General features: G+C 47.1%; 1 protein-coding gene across 1 annotated transcript in view; it reads left to right on the forward strand.

The window, feature by feature from the left end:
* The window catches only part of PITRM1 (pitrilysin metallopeptidase 1), a 50,598-nt gene that overhangs the window by 22,820 nt on the left and 2,738 nt on the right, over positions 1–25,040 (forward strand). The window contains exons 16-26 of the mRNA XM_084859228.1: positions 7,106–7,238; positions 9,012–9,132; positions 10,539–10,615; positions 12,476–12,641; positions 14,336–14,436; positions 15,071–15,191; positions 16,968–17,039; positions 17,928–18,040; positions 20,397–20,522; positions 22,797–22,942; positions 24,510–24,612. Coding sequence (XP_084715354.1) covers positions 7,106–7,238; positions 9,012–9,132; positions 10,539–10,615; positions 12,476–12,641; positions 14,336–14,436; positions 15,071–15,191; positions 16,968–17,039; positions 17,928–18,040; positions 20,397–20,522; positions 22,797–22,942; positions 24,510–24,612 — 1,279 coding nt within the window. The remainder of the gene's footprint in view (positions 1–7,105; positions 7,239–9,011; positions 9,133–10,538; positions 10,616–12,475; positions 12,642–14,335; positions 14,437–15,070; positions 15,192–16,967; positions 17,040–17,927; positions 18,041–20,396; positions 20,523–22,796; positions 22,943–24,509; positions 24,613–25,040) is intronic.

The raw sequence follows: 25,040 nt of genomic DNA on the forward strand, positions 1-25,040 counted from the left end.
TGCAGTCTATCGGTGCCCCCCGCCCCTATTTAACAATGTTTTGTACTTCTGCAAATCTTGGGGTTTTCTCAAGCGTTCTGATGCCTACTCTTTTGTCTGGTCGGTGCCATTTTGGTTACGTAAGGCTCCACAGTCACCCCTGTACTTTGGAAATAGAGGGGATGATAAGGTAAAAGCAGGTTCATAAGCATCTTATCGAGCCAGTACTCTTGCTGCACAGCATGGCATGGCAGATTGGGGTAGCAGAATGCTGGAGTGTATCACTGCAGAAGATCGGCAAAGATGGATGAGTGTGTGTGTGTGTGTGTGCGTGAGAGAGAGAGAGAGATTTGAATGCTTCTCTGTTAAAAGAAAAAAAATCCCCTAACGTAAGGAAGCTCTCAAATTTACGATCTCCACCACCCCCACCTCCTGCTCTCTGCTCTCTTAAATGGCACAGTCTAGAATTCTACCACCCCTGAGCAAGGAATTAGTTTGGTATCTGGCCCCTGGAAACAGGAACCCTGTCTATGTCATAACATCTCAGTAAGGGCACAGAAGCCCTGGAAAACTACAATTCCCAGGGCTCTTTGCACAGGGAGGGTTCCTGCTGGGTCAGGCTTTAGGGCCTAAGGAAGGCCCATTACTGCTGCTGGAAGGTAAGTTGGGGGAAAGGGAAGGGGTGGCAGGGACAGCTCAGAATGGGTCTGAACGTGTATATGAGCCGAGTCGAAAATCCTACTTCCTTTCCCCTACCCTGTTTTTACCTTCACTTTAATAAACGCCCTTAATTGGATTCTTGGGCTGGATTGCTTTGCCACTTTGCATCTTCAAGGTTTGTTTCCCCCACATTGCCTAGACTATTCTGACCAGAGTGCCAGGTGAGGCACCGAGGGAGGGAAGGACAAGCTAAGTACCGGCCAGCAGAGACTGGAGCTTTAGCTGGCTGTCTTTCTCATGACTAAATGCGAGAGAGCTGAGAGGGCCTGACCACCCTCCAGGTGAACTAGCTAAGTAAGGGTTCCAGAGGCAGTGAGCCTGTGTACACCAGTTGTTGGGGAACATGGTTGGGAAGGTGTTGTTGCTTGTAGGGTTCCCATGGGTAGCTGGCTGGCCACTGTGTGGACACAGTGCTTTACTAGATGGACCCTTGGTCTGATCCATCATGGCTCTTCTTACATTCTTAAGGGCAGATGGTGGCAAAATGGAGGAAAATGCAACAGGCGCATGGCAGAGTGGCCTACCCTGGAAGGTTGGTGCTGCTGCAGCCATCGCGTAATCTTGATGTGGTCATGGCCTGCAACCTGGTGAAGCACACACATTCGCTTTTCCTGTAACGGCTGGGTCAGCAGCCTCCATTGGTCAAGATTGTGTCGATCACTATTTCATAGAATCATAGAATAGTAGGGTTGGAAGGGGCCTACAAGGCCATCGAGTCCAACCCCCTGCTCAATGCAGGAATCCAAGTCAGAGCATCCCTGACAAATGGCTGTCCAGCCTCGTCTTGAAGGCCTCCAGTGTGGGAGAGCCCACCACCTCCCCAGGTAATTGGTTCCATTGCCGTATTGCTCTGACACTCAGGAAGTTTTTCCTGATGTTCAGTCGGAATCTGGCTTCCTGTAACTTGAGCCCATTATTCCGTGTCCTGCACTCTGGGATGATCAAGAAGAGATCCTGGCCTTCTTCTCTGTGACAACCTTTCAAGTACTTGAAGAGCGCTATCATATCTCCCCTCAGTCTTCTCTTCTCAAGGCTAAACATGCCCAGTTCTTTCAGTCTCTCTTCATAGGGCTTTGTTTCCAGTCCCCTGATCATCTTTGTTGCCCTCCTTTGAACCCTCTCCAGCTTGTCTGCATCCTTCTTAAAGTGTGGTGCCCAGAACTGGACACAGTACTCCAGATGAGGCCTAACCAGTGCTGAGTAGAGGGGAACTAGTACTTCCCGGGATTTGGAAGCGATGCTTCTATGAATGCAGCCCAAAATAGCATTTGCCTTTTTTGCAGCCACATCACATTGTTGGCTCATATTCAGCTTGTGATCGACGACAATTCCAAGATCCTTCTCGCTCGTAGTGTGGTTGAGCCACGTATCCCCCATCTTGTAACTGTGCATTTGGTTTCTTTTTCCTAGGTGCAGAACTTGGCATTTGTCCCTATTAAATGCCATTCTGTTGTTTTCTGCCCAGCACTCCAGTCTATCCAGATCACTTTGAATTTTGTTTCTGTCTTCCAAAGTATTAGCTATCCCTCCCAATTTTGTGTCATCTGCAAATTTGATCAGCATTCCCTGCACCTCCTCCTCCAAGTCATTAATAAAAATATTGAAGAGCACTGGGCCCAGGACTGAGCCCTGCGGTACCCCACTCGTTACCTCTCCCCAGCTTGAGAAGGTCCCATTGATAAGCACTCTTTGGGTCCGATTCTGTAGCCAACTGTGGATCCACATGATCGTTGTTTCATCTAGCCCACTTCGAGCTAGTTTGCTCATCAGGATATCATGGGGCACTTTGTCGAAAGCTTTGCTGAAGTCGAGGTATATGATGTCTACAGCATTCCCACGGTCTACAAGGGAGGTGACTTGATCAAAAAATGAGATCAGATTTGTCTGGCAGGACTTGTTTTTGACAAATCCATGTTGGCTTCGAGTAATCACTGCATTGTTGTCAAGGTGCTTCCAGATGGATTGCTTTATGATCTGCTCCAGAATTTTCCCAGGGATTGATGTCAGACTGACTGGTCTGTAGTTCCCAGGTTCCTCCTTTTTACCCTTTTTGAAGATAGGGACAACGTTAGCCCTCCTCCAGTCATCTGGCACTTCCCCGGTCCTCCATGATTTCTCAAAGAGAATAGACAGCGGTTCTGAGAGCTCTTCTGCCAGTTCCTTTATGACTCTAGGATGCAGTTCATCTGGCCCTGGAGATTTGAACTCATTCAAAGTAATGAGGTGTTCCTTGACCATATGCCTGTCGATCTCAAGCTGCAATCCTGCCCCTTCAGCCTGTACTTCGCCTTTGCCAGGGGGGTCATAGACCCTCTTTTGGGAGAAGACTGAGCCAAAGTAGGAATTGAGCACCTCTGCCTTTTCTTTGTCCTCTGTTATCATTTTGCCATCCTTATTTAATAGCTGAACAACCATTTCTTTCCTCTGCCTTTTACTATGCACGTAGCTGAAGAAAGCCTTTTTGTTGTTTTTAGCATCCCTCGCTAACCTCACCTCGTTCTCCGCTTTAGCCTTCCTGACGCCATCCCTGCAATTCTGTGCTACCTGCCTGTACTCTTCCTTTGTTACTTGGCCTTCTTTCCACTTCCTATATGTGTCCTTCTTTGTTTTCAGGTCATCCCTAAGCTTTTTGTGAAGCCACATTGGCTTCTTCTGTTGTCTTCCACCTTTTCTTCTTGTTGGAATTGTTTGTGATTGTGCCTTGAGAATTTCCTTTTTTAAAAGTTCCCACCCATCTTGGACTCCTTTTCTCGCTAGCATTGCTTGCCATGGGACCTTACTGATCATTGTTCTGAGTTTATTAAAATCAGCTTTCCTAAAATCCAGGGTACGCGTTTGAGTACACTCGGCTTTTGCTTCCCTTAGAACCAAGAACTCAAGTACAACATGGTCGCTTTCCCCCAGAGTTCCTGTAACTGCTACTTTATCCACTAAGTCATCTCTGTTGGTTAGGATCAAGTCAAGGATAGCCGATCCTCTAGTTCCTTCCTCTACTTTCTGTAGGAGGAAGTTATCCGCCACACAAGTCAGGAATTTCCTGGAGGGGCCATGTTTTGCAGAATTTGTCTCCCAACAAATATCGGGGAAATTGAAGTCCCCCATTACTACTACATCATGCTTCCTTAAAACATTGGCTATTTGCTTTTCAAAAGTTTCATCCTTGTCTTCTCCTTGATTGGGTGGCCGGTAGTAGACTCCGACCACCAGGTTCCTTTTATTCTTTGCTCCATTTATTTCAACCCAGATGCTCTCGATGGGGCTACCAAGCTCCTCCTCCTGTATTTCTGTGCAGAGATATGTATTTTTCACATACAGTGCAACCCCGCCTCCCTTTCTGTTCCTCCTGTTCTTTTTGAACAAGTTATATCCTTCAACTGCTGTATTCCAGTCATGAGAGTCATCCCACCAAGTCTCAGTTATACCTATCAAGTCATAATTTCCCTCCTGTATTAAGAGTTCAAGTTCGTTCTGTTTGTTTCCCATACTCTGGGCATTAGTATATAGACATCGAAGACCATGTGCTTCATAGTCTGGCTTTCTTCCTACATGTGTCTGAAGACTATTATTGGGCGCTATCAGCGCTGTTCTCTCCATTGCAGTGCATGCGCCTACGTCCATTGTTACCCCCAACATTACATCTCCCTTCCCCGTAGGATTCAGTTTAAAGCCCTCCTGATGAAGTTCTTCATGCTGTGGCCAAACACATTCTTCCCAGCCTTTGTGAGGTGCAACCCATCCCTAGCCAACAGCCCATCTTCCAGGAAGTATAGCCCGTGGTCCCAGAATCCAAATCTCTCTCGTCGGCACCACCTTCGTAGCCAGTCATTCACCCGGAGTATTTTTCGTTCCCTTTCTATCCCTCTTCTAACTACTGGAAGGATGGATGAGAAAACTATCTGGGCCCCAAAGTTCTTGAGTTTCCTTCCCAAAGCTTCAAAGTCTGACGTGATCTCTTCGTAGCTCCGCTTGGCGGTATCATTTGTTCCCACATGGATGAGAAGAAAGGGATACCTGTCAGTGGGCTTTATGAGTGCAGGCAACCTTTCAGTCACGTCTCTAATCTGTCCTCCCGGGAGACAACATACCTGGCGAGTCCACGGGTCTTCGCGACATACTTGGGTCTCGATCCCACGCAGCAAGGAGTCTCCCACTACTACCACTCTTCTCTTCTTCTTCTTGTAGGCCTGGGTTTCATCGCCTCTGTTTGACTGACCTTTAGCCTCTTGCTCACTCTCATGCAGGTTCCCCTGTGATTCTTCCTCTGCAGGCTGTCCTCCAGTCTCATCTGCAAGTACCTGGAATCGGTTCCACAGCTCCACCGCTTCCACTGGTGCAGAGTGGCGTCTAGTTCTTCTTCTCCTAACTGTCACCGTTTTCCAAGGAGTATCCTCTACTCCATTTTTCTTCACCTCAGCATTTCCCACTGCCTCATCTTGCTGTTGCTCTTCAAGCTTCTGGTCTGCCCTTTGCTGCTGTAGTTCCCCCATTCTGTCCAAGAACTCTTCGTGTTCTCTTATTCCCCGGAGGGTTGACAGTCGCCGCTCCAGTCCACTTACTTTTTCCTCCAGCAGCGTGATCAACTTGCACTTGTTGCAGGTGTAGGCCATGTTGTTCTCAGGCAAGAAAACAAACATTGCACACACCTTGCAGGTCACCACCACTGGAGAGTCTTGTCCTTCCATAGCCTCTTTTCCCTTTTTGTGTCTAGCTTTGTGATTGTTCTAGACTAGCCTGTGCCTGCTCCTCTACTCAGTAGAGGTTAAAAGCAGAGTCCCACTGGTGTGGAAGTGTGTGTTACAAGACAAATAAATGAAAAAAAAGTTAGTAAAAAAAAATTAAAAAAAATGTTAGGGGCCTCCCCCTTGACCTCCCCTGCCGAACTCCCCTGGCTAACTCCTGTTTGCTCCCCCTGTCCGCTCGCTCTGTTCGCTCGCTCTCTGGGATCTTGCTTGCTTCTGTAGTCCCTGGACCAGCTGGAGCAGCTTGCTCTGCTCTGCTCTGCTCAGCTGGGAGGCAGGAAACAGACTGAAGCTTCCCGCCCAGTCAGCTGCTGGGAGTACTCAGGCCACACCCCTCCAATTCAGTTGGAGCTCTCAGAAGCTCCTGGTGAGCTCACAGCCAGTCAGAAGGATAAAGGGCAGCGCCCTGGGCTTCCTGCAACCCACTTACCTCTTAGCCTCTGTCTCCTTTGTCTCTTCAACCACTGCAACTCCCCTGGCCAACTCCTGTTTGCTCCCCCTGTTCGCTCGCTCTGTTCGCTCGCTCTCTGGGAGCTTGCCTGCTTCTGTAGTCCCTGGACCAGCTGGAGCAGCTTGCTCTGCTCTGCTCTGCTCAGCTGGGAGGCGGGAAACAGACTGAAGCTTCCCGCCCAGTCAGCTGCTGGGAGTACTCAGGCCACACCCCTCCAATTCAGTTGGAGCTCTCAGAAGCTCCTGGTGAGCTCACAGCCAGTCAGAAGGATAAAGGGCAGCGCCCTGGGCTTCCTGCAACCCACTTACCTCTTAGCCTCTGTCTCCTTTGTCTCCTTTGTCTCTTCAACCACTGCAACTCCCCTGGCCAACTCCTGTTCGCTCGCTGTGTTCGCTCGCTATGTTCGCTCGCTCTCTGGGAGCTTGCCTGCTTCTGTAGTCCCTGGACCAGCTGGAGCAGCTTGCTCTGCTCTGCTCTGCTCAGCTGGGAGGCGGGAAACAGACTGAAGCTTCCCGCCCAGTCAGCTGCTGGGAGTACTCAGGCCACACCCCTCCAATTCAGTTGGAGCTCTCAGAAGCTCCTGGTGAGCTCACAGCCAGTCAGAAGGATAAAGGGCAGCGCCCTGGGCTTCCTGCAACCCACTTACCTCTTAGCCTCTGTCTCCTTTGTCTCTTCAACCACTGCAACTCCCCTGGCCAACTCCTGTTTGCTCCCCCTGTTCGCTCGCTCTGTTCGCTCGCTCTCTGGGAGCTTGCCTGCTTCTGTAGTCCCTGGACCAGCTGGAGCAGCTTGCTCTGCTCTGCTCTGCTCAGCTGGGAGGCGGGAAACAGACTGAAGCTTCCTGCCCAGTCAGCTGCTGGGAGTACTCAGGCCACACCCCTCCAATTCAGTTGGAGCTCTCAGAAGCTCCTGGTGAGCTCACAGCCAGTCAGAAGGATAAAGGGCAGCGCCCTGGGCTTCCTGCAACCCACTTACCTCTTAGCCTCTGTCTCCTTTGTCTCCTTTGTCTCTTCAACCACTGCAACTCCCCTGGCCAACTCCTGTTTGCTCCCCCTGTTCGCTCGCTCTGTTCGCTCGCTCTCTGGGAGCTTGCCTGCTTCTGTAGTCCCTGGACCAGCTGGAGCAGCTTGCTCTGCTCTGCTCTGCTCAGCTGGGAGGCGGGAAACAAATTTACATCATGGCTTGATGTTTCTGACTTCCTCTCTTTGGTTTCTAGCCGAGGATGTCCCGGTCCAGTACTGTGCTCAACCCACCAATGGCATGGTGTATTTCCGCACCATTTCCAGTCTCAACACCCTCCCAGAGGAGCTCAGACCTTACGTTCCCCTCTTCTGCAATGTCATCACCAAGTAAGCAAGTTTTGTGTTTGGGGCTGTTGCGCTGGTCTTTGCTCTAGCAAAATTCCAAAACCCGTATCAGTGTCATACCTTTATTAGGCCGACCAAAAGATCACAGAACAGGTGCAAGCTTTTGAGATCTCCAGATCCCTTCATCAGGCATGATGTTATAAAAAACAGGTGTCTGGTTAAGAGATCTGGAGACCTCGAAAGCTTGCACATTTTTGTGATATTTGGTGGGCCTAATACAGGTATTACACTAATATGGCTTTTAGAATTTTATTCAAGGTCAATGCAACTGCCCTTGCTTTTTTTTCTAGCAAAGACTGATAATCGTCCTTACTCATGTGTCTTTTGGGGTGATGGGATGGGCCAGATTACTATCATTCGGAAAACCGTCATGGACGTTGTTCCTCTCAATGGCAGCACCATCGGTCTTCTTCTGGTTCTTAGCAGCGTAAGTTGCTTGGAGAGAACAACAGGTCTAACAAGTGGGGAAAGGTTTAAAAGTAGAATCTCAACATGTCCCAGGCCAGTGGTTCTCAAACCCACTGTGGGACCAGTCCTCCAGCGTAGGTGCAAGACGCTTAAGATTGGGGACTTTGAGGGTGCCAAGTTCTGGGAGGAGCCTGGCATTCTTCCCGTGTTGCTGCTGAGGTTTAGCACCAAAATGGCTCTGGTACTCATAAGAGCAGCAGGGGGGCAGCAGAGTCATATGGGAGCTTCTAGCCCAGGGGTAGGAAACTTGGTGCCCTCCAGGTCTTTTGGGCTGCGATTCCCAGAATCCCTGACCATTGGCCACTTTGGCTGTGACTTCTGGGAGTTGTGGTCCAAAGCTTCTGGAGGGTACGAGGTTGCCTACTTCTGATCTAGCCACAGCACTTCTGTTTTCTGCCCACAGCCCCCCATCTGGTTTTAAGTGGGAATCTGGCATGTCCTCTCCTAATGCTGCTGTTGCATTAGTGCCCTAATGCACACAGATCTTTACGGACACAGCCATGGGCTGTGCATATGCAGCTGCAGTGCGCAAACCTCCTGTGTGCATGCTGTCTGAAGAGGCGGCTGCCGCTGAGTTGGGGCCCCAGAAGGTGGAGTAAGTTTTAAGAAAGGGACCGTTGTTCAGAGAGAAAAAAAAATGGGCCGGCGCTGTCGAGCTGGCCTGCGCGCACCCTGTGCCCCTGGGCCATACAGCTGTGGGAATTTGAAGGCTAGGATCCAAGGAGTGACTTTGGGTGCACCAGGAACTGCTCTCACTCCGTTGTGGATTTCCAGAAGGTGGAAGCAGCAAGAGAGATGTGACAGCTTTTCTTGGAATTGCAGAAGACAAGGGGGGTGAGGTGCGTGCGCGCGCGTTCGTACACGTTCCTCTCGCTTCATTCGGAGCTTGTGCAAAGTGTCTCTTGCTTGTGTGTGTCTCTCTTGCCGATTCTCCTTTCTGCCAAAAACCCATCACAGAAATGAAAGGTCCCTGTGTCTTAGTTCTCTGGAATTAATGGAGATCTTTCCAGGGAATGCATGTTTGTGCTGGCTGTAGGAGGGGCTTTTGCCATACTGATCAAATTTGGGGAACCCCAGCCTAAGATGATGAACTTTGGCTAAGTAAGTGGGGGGCCAATAATAATCCCTTATGCCAAGGAGCTGCCGTCTGAATTATGCACATGCGTAGAGCAAATTGTATAGAATTAAATGCATGGAGAAAGGACTTGATGTGCATCGGATTTTGTGGGCCCAGAGTCCATGGGGCCCATGGGGGAACCCAGCCTCTTCTTTCTCTCCCTCTTGCAGAATGGGTTGTGGGGCTCTCAGTTATAGAGAACAAGCTCAAGAAATAGATCTGAAAACGGGTGGCCTTTCTGTCGGCCCTCATATCACTGCAGATGACTCCCATCTGGATGTCTACGAACAAGTGAGTTGGCTTCCTGTTAGCGGGCACGAATTTTCTTTTAACATCAGGGTTGTGTTGACTAGGGGTTGTATCCAGTGTTAGTCCTGCTTGGAGTAGATCCATTGAAATGAACGGGACTTAAGTTAGACTACCATTGGGTATCTGTACCTGTATCCCTTTGGATACAGCCCAAGGGATGTAATGCTTCACTTGCTGCAGATCAGATGCAAACCTAGTTCAGGGTTTGTTAATGTTGTTGATTTAATTTGACAGCCACTCATACATATTCTTCTAATGTGACAGACAGGCAGACTCTTTTAAGACATCTTAAAATGGGCTTATTGCAAGACCGATCATAGCAGAGTGATTTAAGTGAGTTACTAATCAGGAAATCTTGCGTCTGCCTTGAATTCAGTAAGAGCCCTAGGCAAACTTCTCTCTCTCTCTTTGTCTCAGCCTTCACAATCTTTCATCTGTAATACTGAGATAATAACTCTGATCCACTTTGCAGGGTTTTTGTAAGAATTACTGAGATAATGCATGGAAATAATGCCATTTTGAACACGGCAAGTGCAGTATCAATCTATGGTATTACGGTAGCACAGCCTTCCCGGGGCTGGTGCCCTCCAGCTGGTTGAGATGACAGCTCTCAGGATTCCTGACCATTGCCCATGCTGGGGATGGTGGGAGTTGAAGTCGAAAACATCTGGAGGGCACCAGGTTTGGGGAGGCTGCGATGGTGTGACAATTACTATAGTGTTAGCCTCCATTGCTCTCGTTCCTGCGACAAGCTCAGCATAGGAGATTTACCCCAACCTGGTGGTAACTAGTGATTGGCCTAACCAACCCTCCCTATCAGTTCTCCCCCCCCCAAAAAAAAAAAACCGCTCAGAGGGAGTGCTTAAAAATAGGGATGTACGAGAATTTCATTTTTGCTTGCAAAACGTGATTTTCCCCTGATGCTTCCATTTCCTTTGGGCTGACAAAGTCTTTTGAAGGCTTTGCAGGTGCTGCAGAGTTATGTTGATGTCAGGACATTAGGACAGTTGTGTGAATGCAGGGTGTGGGGGGATATGTGCGTTGAAGAGGGAAAGGGAGTGCTACTTTAAGACCTGTCCACTGAGACGGCCTGTGCTAAACCCCATGAAATTTAGGAGGAGCTGCAAAAGAGCACAGCTGTGCAGGAGAAGTTCCCAGTATAGGACATTGGCTGATGAAGGATTTATTTTTACAAAGGGATACAAATGTAGATATTGATGCAGTTTTTGTTTACAAGTTAAAAGACTTCAGTTGGCAGTTACTTTTGTTAAAAACAAAAAACAAAAACCCTCCCAACATTCTCACAAATATTCCTCAGGTCAACTATATGGGTATGTCAAATTGTTTGTCCAGTGACCTGATATATATCTTTTTAATTTTTCCTTTAGGGTGTGCTCTTCAGCTCTCTGTGCCTGGATAGGAATCTACCTGACATGATGCACATCTGGAGTGAAATATTCAACAAGTAGAGTATGGGGGGGCATAATTTGTTGCAGATGTTCACTTTCCTGATAGATGGCTTGCACAGGCCACAAATCTTGGGGACGTTAAAACCAGAATAACATCCCCATAATGTGTTTATTTTACTTCACATCGGTTCACATACAAATAACCCTATTCTAATTGATCCTGTGGAGAGTCCTCCTTTCCATTCTGTTCCATCACCTCCTTCAGAAGACCCAGAAGTCACTGTCCCGCCAATCGATTACCCTGACCTTTGGGCGCCTGCTGATGTCGTCATCTGAATGAGACGTGCCAGACCAGCATGTGGAGGTTTTGTGACAGGCCCCATTCTATGCTACTAATGGTTCTCTCTGAAGTCCAGTTACTCTCATTTTTAAAACTTTTAAAGAAATTATTGTTGTTGTTGTTATTATTATTATTATATTTATTTATATCCTGCCTTTTCCCCAGTACTGGGACTCAAGGTGGCTTTACAGCATTAAAAACCTGTACAGTTAAAACATATAAATAGAAATACACAAAAGTTAAAAATATAATTAAATCATCAATAATATTAGAATTGTATAAAATATCAGAATTTTGAAAGACAACAACAATATAAACAATAGTACCAATCCATCTATGCTCACACGTCCAGGCAATCTATCCCCAAAGGCCTGCCAGAACAAAAAAGTTTTTCCAAAACAAGATTAAACAAACCAACAGAAAGAAAAATAAAAAGGAACATGTTGGATTTAAATCTACTTATTGACAGAGACTAGTACATCTATGTACATTTGTATATATGTATATTTTCCCCTTTACTTTACAAACCAAGGTATTGGTGGAATCCATAGGCTGCTTGGCATTTATAATTTTTCACCATAACCAATTAAATTTAGTCTCTTTTTCCATAGTTTGAGTTCTTAAAACTTGAACAGAAAGATGAAATCTTCTTCTTCTTGCCTTGCCCCTCCTCTTTCTCCTCCTCTCCATAGCCTCAAAAGCTCTTGTCTATAGCATTTGATTGTTAATACCATTTTGAGTTTGTTCATGTCGCACTTAGGTGCGCTCTTAAAAAAAAAAAAAAAAGTGTGAAACTAATGAATATGTATTTGAAAAAAGGCATATAATTCCAGTATGCTCGTCAGGAAAGAAGCGGTTGTTGTGGCCATGAACTGAATGGGATGCCCGGTGGCAAGGCTGGGTTTGCTATCTTGTGGAAATGGCCGTTTGTTTTAAATACAATTGGCGCATTAACAGAAGCAAAGCAGACGGTGACTTTGGGTTGCCCTTGACGTTCTAACCTGATGCGTAGGGTGGTGGCATTCACAGCAAGGTCTCTGTCAAATCTTGGTGACTGTAGCACAGGGGTGCTAAACGTCAGGTCTGTGGGCCCACCTGGAGTCCCAATCTGGCTCTCTGGGATTTCCCAGATGACCACACCTGGCCCCCCAATTGCTGATTATTTGGTAGTTTCCTGCTTTTGCATGTGTGGTCTCCCCCTTCTTAAAAGTCTGAAATGATTCTCGTAAGGCTTGATTCATTTAATTTTTGTGAACCACCCAGAGAGCTTCAGCTATGGGGCAGTATAGAAACTGAATGAATGAATAAATGATTACTGGCAGTAAAAGCTTTAAGCTAAATCTGCTGGTAGTTGGGCCCTGTTCACCAATGGCTTGTGGCCCCCAAGAACTTTTCTGAAACTGAATCCAGCTCTCAGGCTGAAAGAGGTTCAACGCACTTGCCATAGTGGGTCATTTGGATGGAGCTGGTCTTAGGGCTACTTGAGTTGTAAACTTTTCCAGTGCGTTACTCCTGTTTGTAACAGCCTGGTTGATCTTTCTCTCTTCCCTTCTCTCCTTCCTCTCTCCCTTTGCAGCCCCCATTTTGAAGACGAGGAACATTTCAAAGTCTTGGTGAAGATGACAGCTCAAGAGCTGTCGAACGGAATTCCCGATTCTGGACACCTGTATGCCTCGATTAGAGCCAGCAGAACCCTGACTCCTGCAGGAGAGTTGCAAGAGATGTTTAATGGCATGGAGCAGGTAAATTGAAGGGAGGCGTAGGAACATAGGGAGTGGCCTGATTCCAGGGCAGGCTATTCGTCTACCTAGCCCAGTGCCATCTTACTCTGACTGGCAGCAGCTCTCCAGGTATCAGGCAGAGGTCTTTCCTATTGCCTGCTGTCCCATCTGTTCAGCTGGAGATTACATGCAAAGCAGGCATTCTGTCACTCAGCTATGGCTCCTGTGCTGCCTCTGTGCAATATGTGGAACCATATTAGAGCCCTTTCCAACATTACCTGTGCAGCATGGGAGCTGCTGCAGCATGCATCCTTCACGTAACACTGGACGGTCCAGGTCACTGGGGAGGAGGAGCCCGCAATGTGGTTCTCTGTCTGTCAGGGTTCCCCTTATGACCTGGATCCCCTGAGTAACTCCTCAAGGATCTCTTGCCATCTTAAGAGTCCCACCTTCCTTCTCTTACCTTCCCCTACCCAGTAACGTGGGGTTTAGGCTGTAGACGTGGGGTGGTTGACGCTCTAGACAGAGGGTTTAACCACAACCGTTTACTGGTGAATTAAAGCAAGCAAATCACCACTAAAGGTATTTACACAATAGAACTGAGTGATACAAAAGGCATTAAGAGAAAATAAAAGTTGCAAAATGCAAGTTCCTTTATCCTAGCTGCACTTAGACTCCTCTAGGCTGCTTATTCCTACTCTGGTCTTCTGACTCTACTCTTACTAGCTCTCTCTTTTTATACCCTCTTCCCCCCCAAACTGAAAGTACTGTTTCAGACCTGAAGAAATGAAACTTTATTGGAGAAATGCAACTGAAACTTAACCGGGGAAATGAAACTACTCCTCTGAGGGATACCCCCTCCCAACAAAAACTCCAGGCTTCTACGCCTGACCTTTTTCTTTTCCTTGCCTCTGTAGGCCTCAAACCTTCACACCGTTCTACGCAGTATTGCCCCAGATTCTGGCAGAGGAGAGATGCTGGCTTGGGAAGAGCAAGCTGGGCCTCACATAGTCGCTAGTCAATCCAGGCGGGGGAATGGGACATAATTGCCTGCATCGTCCAACACTGGGCATCTTGGCAAAGGCTATAGCTGTTCCTGGTGCAGGATCTGAGAATGGTGCATTTGAAAATCTGGCAGCAAATTTTTCTGCACTGAGTGTTGACCGGGTTTTCTGGTGTGGTGAAGAAACAGAGCAACTAATCAGGATGTTCCTGGTTTGAGTCTGGCTTGCTGGGAGTTGCAGTCCACTATGGCTTGCTGGGGGATGCTGGGAGTTGTAGTCCAACATCTCTAGAGGGTGCCAGTTTGGGGAAGGCTGTTGCAGGGATTAGAACAAGATGTGTGTGAATTGCTTTGAACTCTAAACTTTAGAGTCTAAAGACGCAATCCTATGCATGTTTGGACAGAAAAGAAGTCCTACAGTTCCCATCTTTCCCTCGCCAGCACTGCTAGCTGGGGAATGCTGGGAGTTGTATGACTTTTTCTGTCTAAACGTGCATAGGATTGCACCCTAAAGCACTGTGCAAATGCTCAGCTGTAATACCATGTTCAGGTCTGGCGTGGTCGCACTGGATGCTGCTGTCTCAATTCATGTCAATAGTGCAATTGAAACAAAGGGAGGTTTCTCAGCAGCAGCACGAAGAAGCTGTCCAAGTCTTTTAGGGCCTCAGATCTGCATGTGTTTTACTAGTGACTTACAATAAATTCTATTCAGGTGAAATTGATGAAGCGAATTGCTGAAATGTCCGATATCAGGCTCGTGCTCCGCAAATTGCCACGCATCAAGAAATACCTCTTAAATAGCGACAACATGCGGTGAGATTCTGTTTGTGTTGATCTGATGCTTGACTGGAGTTGATTTCTAAACTATTTGCTAGCTTTCTGTCTAACCACCTAGTAATCTATATGTCAGGGGTGCAGAACCTGAAGGCCAGAAGTCATACCTGGCCCACCTTGGGGCATTTGGTGGGGGCTGGCCTCCCCCCCCCATTTTTCTGCTGTGGGGGTGGTTTTCTCCCTGTTAAAACCAATGGACAAATCACTTCCTTGGTTTTTATAGGGAGGGGAAGAGAAAAAGAAAAAGGAGCCAGAGAGAAGGAAGGAAGGGAAGAAAGAAAGTGGGGGGAGAGAAAAGAGCACCCAGAAACAGAGGGGGAGAGAAAAGAGCCAGAGTAAGTAGTAAACACACAGGGTACACATTAATGTGCACACACACAAACACAGATAAGCCAGGGTATGTGTGTGGGGGGGTGCTCTCAACATTTTTGTGATTGGCTCCTCCTCCCAGACACACAGCAGCTAATTTGTGGTGGTGTTGGGGGCACTTTTTCAAAATGCCAAATACGCCCACCAGCCCAAAAAGGTTGGGGCCCCCGGTGTAAAAGAACAACTCGTTTTGTGCAAATGTCCCTTTTTCTATGCAACTAGATGTATTGTCTTTCCTGCATAGATGTTCAGTGAATGCCACGCCTCAGCAGATGCCGAATGCTGTAAAAGCTGTAGAAAAATTTATAACGAGCATTGCCAGGAGCAAAAAGGAACGAAAGCCGATTCGTCCACATGTGATCGAGGTAAAGGAGGTGACTTACTTAAAATATAAAATCCTTTGATTGCAAGTGATTTTCATGTTTCCGTTCCTATGCAAATGGAAAGCATACTTGGCCATAGAGCTGGTAAGTTTGGGTATCTTGCATAAATAGAAATCTTGCACACATTAAGGGAGAGTCTCTCTATCTCTCTTTTTCCTAAGCAGATGTTTTGTGTCTTCCATGTTGGCAGATATTAGCACACTTCACATACCATACTTGCATCCCTTGTGGTGGTTCAGTCTGAAAATGAGAGAGAATTTACATCATCTTTTGCAGTTTGGGATGACAGCTAAATTAAAATTTATAATAATTGTATCCAGTTACAGCAGGGGGTGGGGTGGACTACATGACCTCCAAGTTACCTTCAACTCTATGATTGAATGAGGCTCATATATATGGAGAACTTTAAAGCAGTCATAGGGGAGGCTGTGTCCAAATTTGATCAGAGCAGCCGGAGTCGGGGAGAAGATGTTGAATTCTTTCCTCCAAAGCTGCTACTAGCTCTGTAGAGGGGAAAATGCCTGTAGAGCACTTATACTTATGGATTAAACTCCCCAAAGAGGTTTGCCTGGCACCTATGTTGTTATCTTTTTGGCGCCAGCCAAAGACGTTTCTTTTCTCCCAGGCACTTCAGAGACTCGGTTCTAGATTTTTATGGCAGTTTTATCGATTCCTGTGTTGTTTATCATTTTGCATTATACTGTATTTTATTCTTTTAAATACTTGCATTTTACATTTTTAACTGTGTTTTAAAATGGCATTTCAATTTTTTAACTGGCTGTAATCCACTCAGAGAATGTTAGTTATTGGGCAGATTAGAAATGTACTAAACAAATAAAATAACTAAAATATTTATCCGCAGCTTGAGCTAATAGCAACTTCTGTGGGATTCATTTCATTTTTCATTTATTATATTTCTGTACCTCCCCATAGCTGAAGCTCTCTGGGTAGTTCACCGAAACTAAGAAACTATTAAAATACATTACATACAGTATAAAACCATTCATGGAATGACATAGAACAAATTGCACACACAACAGCAACATATATCGAAAACAATTTAAAACAACATTTCATCTGGATGGGGATTTAGATCAGGAAAACGGTGTGAGGTGGTGGAGGAGAAACAGTTCTGCATCCTTTCCTGTAGCATTACTTCTCTGATGATGTAGCTCTCCTGCAGCTGTTTTAGAGTATGAGGAGAGGGAAGATTGGGAGATGCGATTGTGGATTTCCTGTGTCATTTCTGCTTTGGCTGCTCCCATTGCCCACAACAGCCTTTGCTAACCTGGCACTCTCCAGGTATGTTGGATTACAGCTCCCAGCATGCCCCAGTCAGCCATGCTGGCTGGGACATGTTGGGGGTTGTAGTCCAACACATCTGGCGGGCACCAGATTGGGGAAAGCTAGCCTATAAACAAGGCCAGACAACTTGTGTGATGCCCCCCCCCCCAGGTGTTTTGGCCTACAACTCCCATTAGCCCTAGCCAACATAGTCAATGCTGAGGGGTGACAGGATTTGTAGGCCAAAACATTGGAGGGCCACAGCTTGCCCACACCTGGCCTACAACCTAATCCTTGTGGATCTTAGCCGCCTTGGGGATCCCCAGCATTAATGCTGGCTGCAGGTCTCTCTGGGCCTGACCTCTAACGTGAGAATTGGCAAAGGGTGGGAAGGAAATGCCTAGGGAAGCAGTACTCGCGACTCAGCAAAGCCAGCTGGATTTCCACCAATTCAACAAAGTCTTGTGTTTGTAGAAACCTTCGGATGCCCAAATTGCTGGCAGTGAGGCGCTTGCTTGCTCCCAGATCACAAGGAAGCTCATTACGGTGAGTCTGGTTAATGTGGCTTGAGTTGGTTTTCTCCCTTACTCCACAGATCGGTGCCATGAATTGAGCCTTACCAGTTCCTGTGCTCCTTTCAGCCCATCTTCCTACGATTCATGAAGCCTTGGTTACTAGTATCCCTTGACAACTAATATTCCTACTTTGTTATGTTGCATCATATTCTGCGCTGCATATATTTTTGTCAGAAAAGCCTTCAAAGGGCATACAAGATTTTTTTTAAGTCCAAGAAAAGACAATCAATGGGCTTTGAAGTACATTTAGGAAGGAATGGAAAGGAAAGGAAAGTAAGAGGAGAGAAGAGGTTGATCGGGATAAGCTGGGGGAACAATGTGTCTCAAGGAGATGCTGGTGGGGGATTATGGGAGTTGTAGTCCAACACATCTGGAGGTCATCAGGTTAGGGAAGGCTGTTTTAAGCTCTCAAAGTGATCTAGTTGAGCACACATATACAGTGAGGGCCAGTGTGGTTAGAGTGTTGGACTAGGACTAGAGAGATCTGGGTTCTAGTCCCCACTCTGCCATGAAGCTCACCGAGTGACCTTGGGCCAGTTATTAACTCTCACCCTAGCCTATCTTGCAAGGTTGTTATGAGGATAAAATGGAGAGGAGGAGGAACATCTTGTATGCCACCTTGGAGGAAAGACAGGATATAAATGTAATAAATAAAGTAAAAATATACTCGCCTTCATTTACTCGATTGTGCTGTGTCAAAATAGCTGATGCAGAATTGACCATTAATTTAGACGTGAAGGGACTCTTGATGCTCTTGGATGGGTGAGAAGGGAGCACCATCAGTGTGTAAGGGCTGTTCCACCTCCAAATCTGTGCCAGAGGTGGTCTAACCAAACCCATTGTGACTTTTTCCCTTCAGGATCCCACTTTCCAGCCATGTCAGATGAAGACCCACTTTCTGCTTCCCTTCCCCGTCAATTATGTTGGCGCGTGTGTTCGAACCGTTCCCTTCACAGCACCAGACCACGCAAGGTAGGACAACAGAAAGTGCTGTTGAATCACTTTGGAGGTGCTGCATGAACAGAATTGAGCAGCAGACGCAAAGATCCTTGATCGTGGCAGTGTTCAGAATTGGAGTCAGATACAGTTCTGCTCTTTTCTGTGTTAGTCAGGCTGCATCTGAAGCACTGTGTCCGGTTCTGGGCAATGCATTTTAAGGTCAAAGTGGAGCATGTCCAGAGAAGAGCAACCAGGAGGGTGAGGGGACTGGATGCCAAGTCCTATGAGGAACAGTTGAAAGAGCTACATGTATTTAGCCTGGAGAAGAGAAGATTAAGTCGTGACGTGATAGCGGTCTTCAAATCTCTGAAAAGCTGTCATGTAGAAGGTGGAGCAGCTCTGCTTTGTGTTGCTCCAGAGGGCAGGATTAGAACCAACCGGAAGAAATTGCAGGAAAGCAGATTTCAGTTAAACATTAGGGAAACTTCTCAGCAGTTAGAGCTGTTCAACAGCAGCACAGGCTGCCTCGGGAGGTGGTGGGTTCTCCTTAGCTGGAGGTATTTAAGCAGAGGCTGGACAACCATCTCTCAAGAGGCGCTGTAGCTTCATCCTGCATTGCAGAGCCTGAACTGTGCAGGGGGTTGGACTGGATGATCTCTGAGGTCTCTTTCAGCTATGCTTCTATATAAATGAGGATGCTCTCCTGAGGATTTTTATTGCAAGGGGGTTTTGTGAAGCAAAGCAAACACGCTGGGGTGTTTTATGAAGCAGTATCCAACTGTGTCCTTCCATTAGCACAAATGATACTGCACTAGCCGAACTGAGGTTCCAACTCTGCGCAAGAGAAGCATCCAGCTAAAGTTTGTGCTAGCACGGTTGTGCGCATTCCGCTTGTGCAACCCGTTGCACATTCCGCTTGTTCAGCCCTTTGTGCAACCAATTACACAACTGCTCGCACAACCAATTGGACAAGTGCAATGGGCAACCGCTTGTGCAATGCAGAGATTCAGCAGAGCTCCACTAGCACTATTTTGAGTTTGCGGGATGACACAATTGGATACTGCCCATAAGAAGGAGGGTGCACATGTCTGGACCCACAGGCAGCAGGGCTCCCAGACCTGACTAGGGCGTAACATCAGGGATTCGCCTGCCTGCCTCCATGTTGCTTTGCTATCTGCTCTTCAGCCCAGTAGGCTGAACTGAGAGCATCTGGGAGGGCACGGGCGCTGTTGCCTCGGAAGCAGGCTTTGCAGCGCTGCTTCCCGCGTGAGTCTTCGGGGAGGGGTCCTGCCAAGCGAACGGCAGCACATGAGGCACCACTTCTGAGCTGATGACACCTGCACCCTCCTGGCAGCCACTGAAGAAGGGCACCGCTTCTGACCGGCAGCACGTTGGATAGCAAGCTTTTTTATTATTACTCTTGTATTGTGAATTTTTTACCAAACAAAACAGACAAAACATTACAAAACTTGAAAATAAAAAATAAGTGAAATAAAAATACCAACAACATATTCAAAATCCTCAGTTTCTAACATCATCATTATTATTATTATATTTATACTCCGCCTTTTTCCCTGTACTGGGACACATTACAATATTCAGGGGGGAAAGGGAAGGAAAAAAAAAAAGGTTACAAATAAACTTCAGTAAATGCAGACCCAATAGCCGCATATAAGTCCATTTGCAAGTTGCGCCCATCTACCACTCTTTCAAACGTTGCTAGTGTTGTTAAATCTTCAGTCCATTGCGTTATAGGCGGTGAGCTTTTATCTTTCCAATATTGCTGTATCAGTCTTTTAGCAACCGAAAGGGCGCGAAAAATCCATTTACGCTGCCCACGTGTTACGTCCCAGGAAGCAGGTAAGTAATTTAAGAGAACATTCATATCAGTAAATATTAAAGAGCTTTCCAATATGAAATGTATATGTACAATGATTTCCTCCCAAAAGGAGGCGGCCATCGGGCATTTCCAAAACATTGGGTAGCAAGCTTGGATTCTGCCCGTGGAGTGCCAGTTGGCGCCTCCCCGTGGGATGTCCACCAAAGTAGAATGTGGGAAATCCTGGCAAGTGGGAACTGAAATGTGTGAAACTCCTATCTGCGCAAGACTCTTGTGCAATTAAAAAGAGAAAGAAACACTTGCGCTGCAAGAAGAGGCTCTGAGGGCCTGGCTACCTACAGGGAGAAAATGGATTGTTTAACATAAATCAAGTTCAGAATCACGGACGTTACCATTGTGAGCAATCTTACTGAAGCTGAAAATTTGCGGATCCGGTGGATTTGCTACTGCAGTTTTAATCTTTGGATTTCATCAAAGAAAGGGGATGGGGAATGTCGTGTCTTCAGGGCAACCCCCTTTCTTGTTCACGCCCAATCCCTCTTGTTTCAGCCTTCGCATCCTTGCCCGGTTAATGACAGCCAAATTCCTGCATACAGAAATCAGAGAGAAAGGAGGAGCATACGGAGGTGGCGCCCAGCTCGCCCATAATGGCATATTCAGCTTCTACTCCTATCGGTAACTGTTGGGCTGACTGAGGGGGGGGGCGGGTACACGAGCCACCATTTCTTCCTCTGGCCATCTTTGTTCATCACTTTGTAAACCAGCATCCCCCTACCCTTTTTGGGGTACCAGATAAATGGTTTCAGAAAAGGACATTGTACATATGGTGGTAAAGGAAGGGAAGGAAGGGGAATGTATTGCTGCCTGCACAAGAGCACTTGGATCAGTGCTTTTACATTGTGGAGCAGTCCCCTGAAAAAGTATGGAGTAGGCCAAAACATCTGGACAGTCACAACAAGTTGCCCATGTTAAGTCATACTTTTTTTGTTAGCTGAGGTTTGTTGTTTTAGCCCTGAGTTGTCTTGCAGCCAAGCAAACAGTGGCTTATTTTCCCTATTTCTGATTTGCTTCTCTCCCACTCATTTTGCCAGCTTTCAGAGCATTTTCATTTTCAGGCTGGTCTTGCTGGATGCCTCTGTTTCAGGGCAGACAGCAGGGCAAACAGACCCTGGATAAGCCATGGTTCTGGGTTCAGACGTCACGACAAGCCATGGTTTAAATAAGCCAGACTTCATAAGTCAACAACAAACCATGGCTTTATTGTTGACTTATGAGCATTATGTTGTTGACTTACGAGCATTTTCATTTTCAGGCTGGTCTTGCTGGATGCCTCTGTTTCAGGGCAGACAGCAGAGCAAACAAACCCTGGATAAGCCACGGTTCTGGGTTCAGACATCACGACAAGCCATGGTTTAAATAAGCCAGACTTCATAAGTCAACAACAAACCTTGGCTTCTATTTGTGGTTTGTAGCTGGTTAACAAACCATGGGTTGTTTGTGGGAATGGGTCCAGAAGGCAGCAAATCATGAGTTATTTAACCCATAGTTCTCAGGGATGCATGCCATCTGCGAGCCAGTTCCAGTTTTTGTAAAACATCTCTAATCTCAGCGTGTCATGCAAAGCCAGACCGTGGGCTAACCCATGGTTTGTTGTTGTATGCTAGCTCACATATTGTGGGTTAATTAACCCACAATAGGCTGTTGTGATGTGTGAACAGACCCACAGCTACAACCAAATTTCAACCAACCACACCATGGTTTAGTGTTATATGCCAGCCAGGCCAATCTCATCTGCAGACTACACATTAAGTCACAAAACATTTAACATGCATAGAAGTAGCATATTATCAAGGAATTAGGCATTTGTTAAAAATAAAATAATTCTAGCCTAACTTTAGATGGCAGGGTAGACAAATGTATCCATTTTACAGATGGGGTACACTAGCGCAGTGTAATTGACACAATATTTCTGTGGTTTTCTGTTAACCTAACACAAGTCCAAGGTTAAATACTGAGACCCCAAGATGATAATAACTAGGCAGGTGAGGTCTGCCCAGGCCCCCCTGAATTCTTGCTGGACAGTGTGCTGGTGGGGGATTCCCCTGATGGCCTCTGTTTGCGGAACAGGCCAGAATGCCAGCACCAGTGTGCTCCTAACCATCGTGGGCCACAGGAAGCCGCCTTACGCCGAGTCAGACCCTTGCTCCGTCTAGCCCGGTATTTTCAACCCTGACCTGCGTTGGCTCTGCAGGGCTTTGGCCTGCAAAGCACGTGCTCTGCTATTGAGCCAAAGTCCTTCCCGATGTGGGATGTGCTGACTATATGCATCTATTCCTGGGGACAGCGGATTTCAAGAGTCCCTTCTGGATTTCTGCTAAGGGACCCCTGCGAGCTGCAAAGGGTCCTGGGGAAAGCTTTTGTGCGCACGGTCAGCATGAACTGAAGATGCCTCGAGTCTTCTGTGTAGGGCGAGGTTGGTGGTCATGGGCAAGCTGTTTGCAGGACATGGAACCCTGTTTGGAAATAATTCCCCAGTGGAAACGCTTATGCAGACGCAATTTCACCAATACCCCCACCGCCGATTCCTCCTCTGCCCCCACCCCCACTCCTGACATCTATCTGATTCCTGCAGCAAGGGAGGGTAGCAGCACTCTTGTTCCCGAAAGCAAATCGGAGTCCTCCGGCGCCTTTCCAAACTTCAGCCAATCTAATGTGACATGAGATTTCGGAGGCAACCTCCGACATGGTCAGAGGAAGCGCTCGGCAGTGCTGGCTTTCAGAAATGGCCCTTGCTGCTCCATGGCTGGCTTTTGTGAGGCTTGCCTCTGTGTGGTGACAGCTGGGGGCAAATCCAGAACGAGTCACCCCCGGAGAGAGGCGAGTCACTCTGCGGTGGTTTCCCGCTCTTGGAATGGGCGGTATAAACGTATCCATAACTTTGAATTTCAGGGATCCAAATTCCGTGGGTACACTGGATACTTTTGAAAAAGCTGCCGAGTGGGCCAGGGCGGGCAGATTTACTCAGCAAGACATTGACGAAGCCAAGCTGGCTGTGTTTGCGGCCGTGGATGCCCCCGTTGCTCCGTCCGACAAAGGTACCCCAACTTCTCTCCTAGGATTTATTTCTTTATTACATTTATATCCCGCCTTTTTCCTCCTTAAGGAACCCAAAGCGGTGTACATTATCCTCCTCCTCTCCATTTTATCCTCACAACAACAACCCTGCGAGGTAGGTTGGGCTTAGAGTCTGTGACTGGCCCAAAGTCACCCAGTGAGCTTCTGTGTCCGAATGGGGACTAGAACCTGGATCTCCCAACTCCCAGTCCAGCACTCTCGCCATTACCCCACACTGGCTGTCCGGATTTGAGCCTAGCAAGCAAACAGTCTCTCCTGAAAGAGATCCGGATACATTCTCATGCTGCTGCGGGTTTATTTATTGGTGACATCATACTTGTCTTGGATGGACGTAGCTCCTCAGCTCCTGCGCAGCACTTAGGGTGTACACTTATGCATGTTTAGACAGAAAAACATTCCCACAACTCCCAGAATAGCTGGATGGGGAATGCTGGGAGATGGACGGCTTTTTTCTGTCTAAACATGCATAGGTTTGCGCCTTTAGTTGTGGTTAGCGGAACTAAATTTGTGGTATGGAGAACGCTGGGTGAGCAAATGTTACATTTCCTTAAAATGTGCAGTGTATGCTGCAGACTAGGGGAAGGCACCTTCCTGTGCTCAAGTAGGGCAGTGGGCAAAACTAAAGACAACGAACGTACATTATTTTTAGTAAATAATTGGGAAGCTTTAGGAATGACACTTGTTAAACCAGGGGTGAACAACATGCAGGCCACATCCCCCCCCCATGGCCATTATTGTGCCTCCCCTGCCAAATTTCTAGTGGTGGCTGTCCCCCCCCCCCCCCAATTTTGGAAGGAAATAAGGTGCATGGGGAACACACACCTTGTTGGGAAGCAGAATCACGCCCCCAGATGCTTCCTCTGTGTCATGTTTCCTTCCAAAATCATGGGATCCCCCCACATACACACACACACAATTTTGGCAGGGGGAGGGGTGTGGCCCTGGGTGTATTTTGGGGAGGTATTGTGGCCCCGTGATCCCAAGAAGTACCCACTCCTGTATTAAACAGTTCCAATGCTGTTTCTGGGAGGAAGCTATGGGCCACCAGAAACATGACAAAATCATAGCACTGAAACAGGAATGACTGAGATCCACCCAGAATTCAGCATAATCCAGGTTGAACGTGAAACGCCCATGAAAATTGTTAACGCATCTTGATATTTGAAATGAAGAAGCTAGAATTCTGAAAGTCGAAGTATTATTTTACACTGGTTTCAGTTATCTCTAATGCTTTTGTGCAGGGCAATCAATTTTATCTGTTTAAATCATACTACCACCACTCCGCCCAAACGGTTCTTGACATAGTCATTTGCATTTGACACTTTCAGCGGGGAGGGGGAATTCAGAATTGGTTGCATAATTTTCGGCCATGCATACCATTCCAGAAGAGTAAATTGGGGGTGATGTGTATTTATGAAATGGATCAGTTTAATTTAGGAACTGACTAATAAGGGTATGGGAGCCATCTGCTGCTGTTGCTCTGAAGACTCCTCTAAGTTGTTCACACTTGTGAATTCTGCTTTGCAGGGATGAGTGACTTCTTGCACGGAATCACTGATGAGATGAAGCAGAGGCACAGGGAGCATCTTTTTACAGTCTCCAGGGACAACCTGACGGATGCAGCCAACAAGTGAGTCTGTGTGCCTGGCTGAGAAGCGCAGGGATTAGTCCATAAACCAGTGATGGGGAAAGAGAAAAGGTTGCCATGTGGCCCATTGAATTTGGCGGCGTTAGATTTTAATCTGACATGGAGCCACTGAATCCAGTTGGCTCGACGTGTAAACATTGGATTGGATCCAGGTTTAGCCATACTTGGAATAGACCAATTGAAATCATTGAGACTGCAGTTCATCATGGCTAAGTCGTGCCCCATTGGTTTTAGCGGTCCTTCTCCGACTATAGCAAAGTCTGGATCCAACCCATATTTCCACTGGATTGGTAAGGAGCCCTCATGTAAGCTCCAAGAGAACTGTAGCCTGGATTGCAATTAGAGATGATGGGCAGCGTGCTCAGCCGAAGAGGTACTTGGTTTGGAACAGAGATGGGCCTCAAATGTCT

The sequence above is a fragment of the Heloderma suspectum genome, chromosome 5 (genome assembly GCF_057233095.1).
Source record: "Heloderma suspectum isolate Gila_16-S chromosome 5, 16-S_ref, whole genome shotgun sequence".
Lineage (NCBI taxonomy): Eukaryota > Metazoa > Chordata > Lepidosauria > Squamata > Helodermatidae > Heloderma > Heloderma suspectum.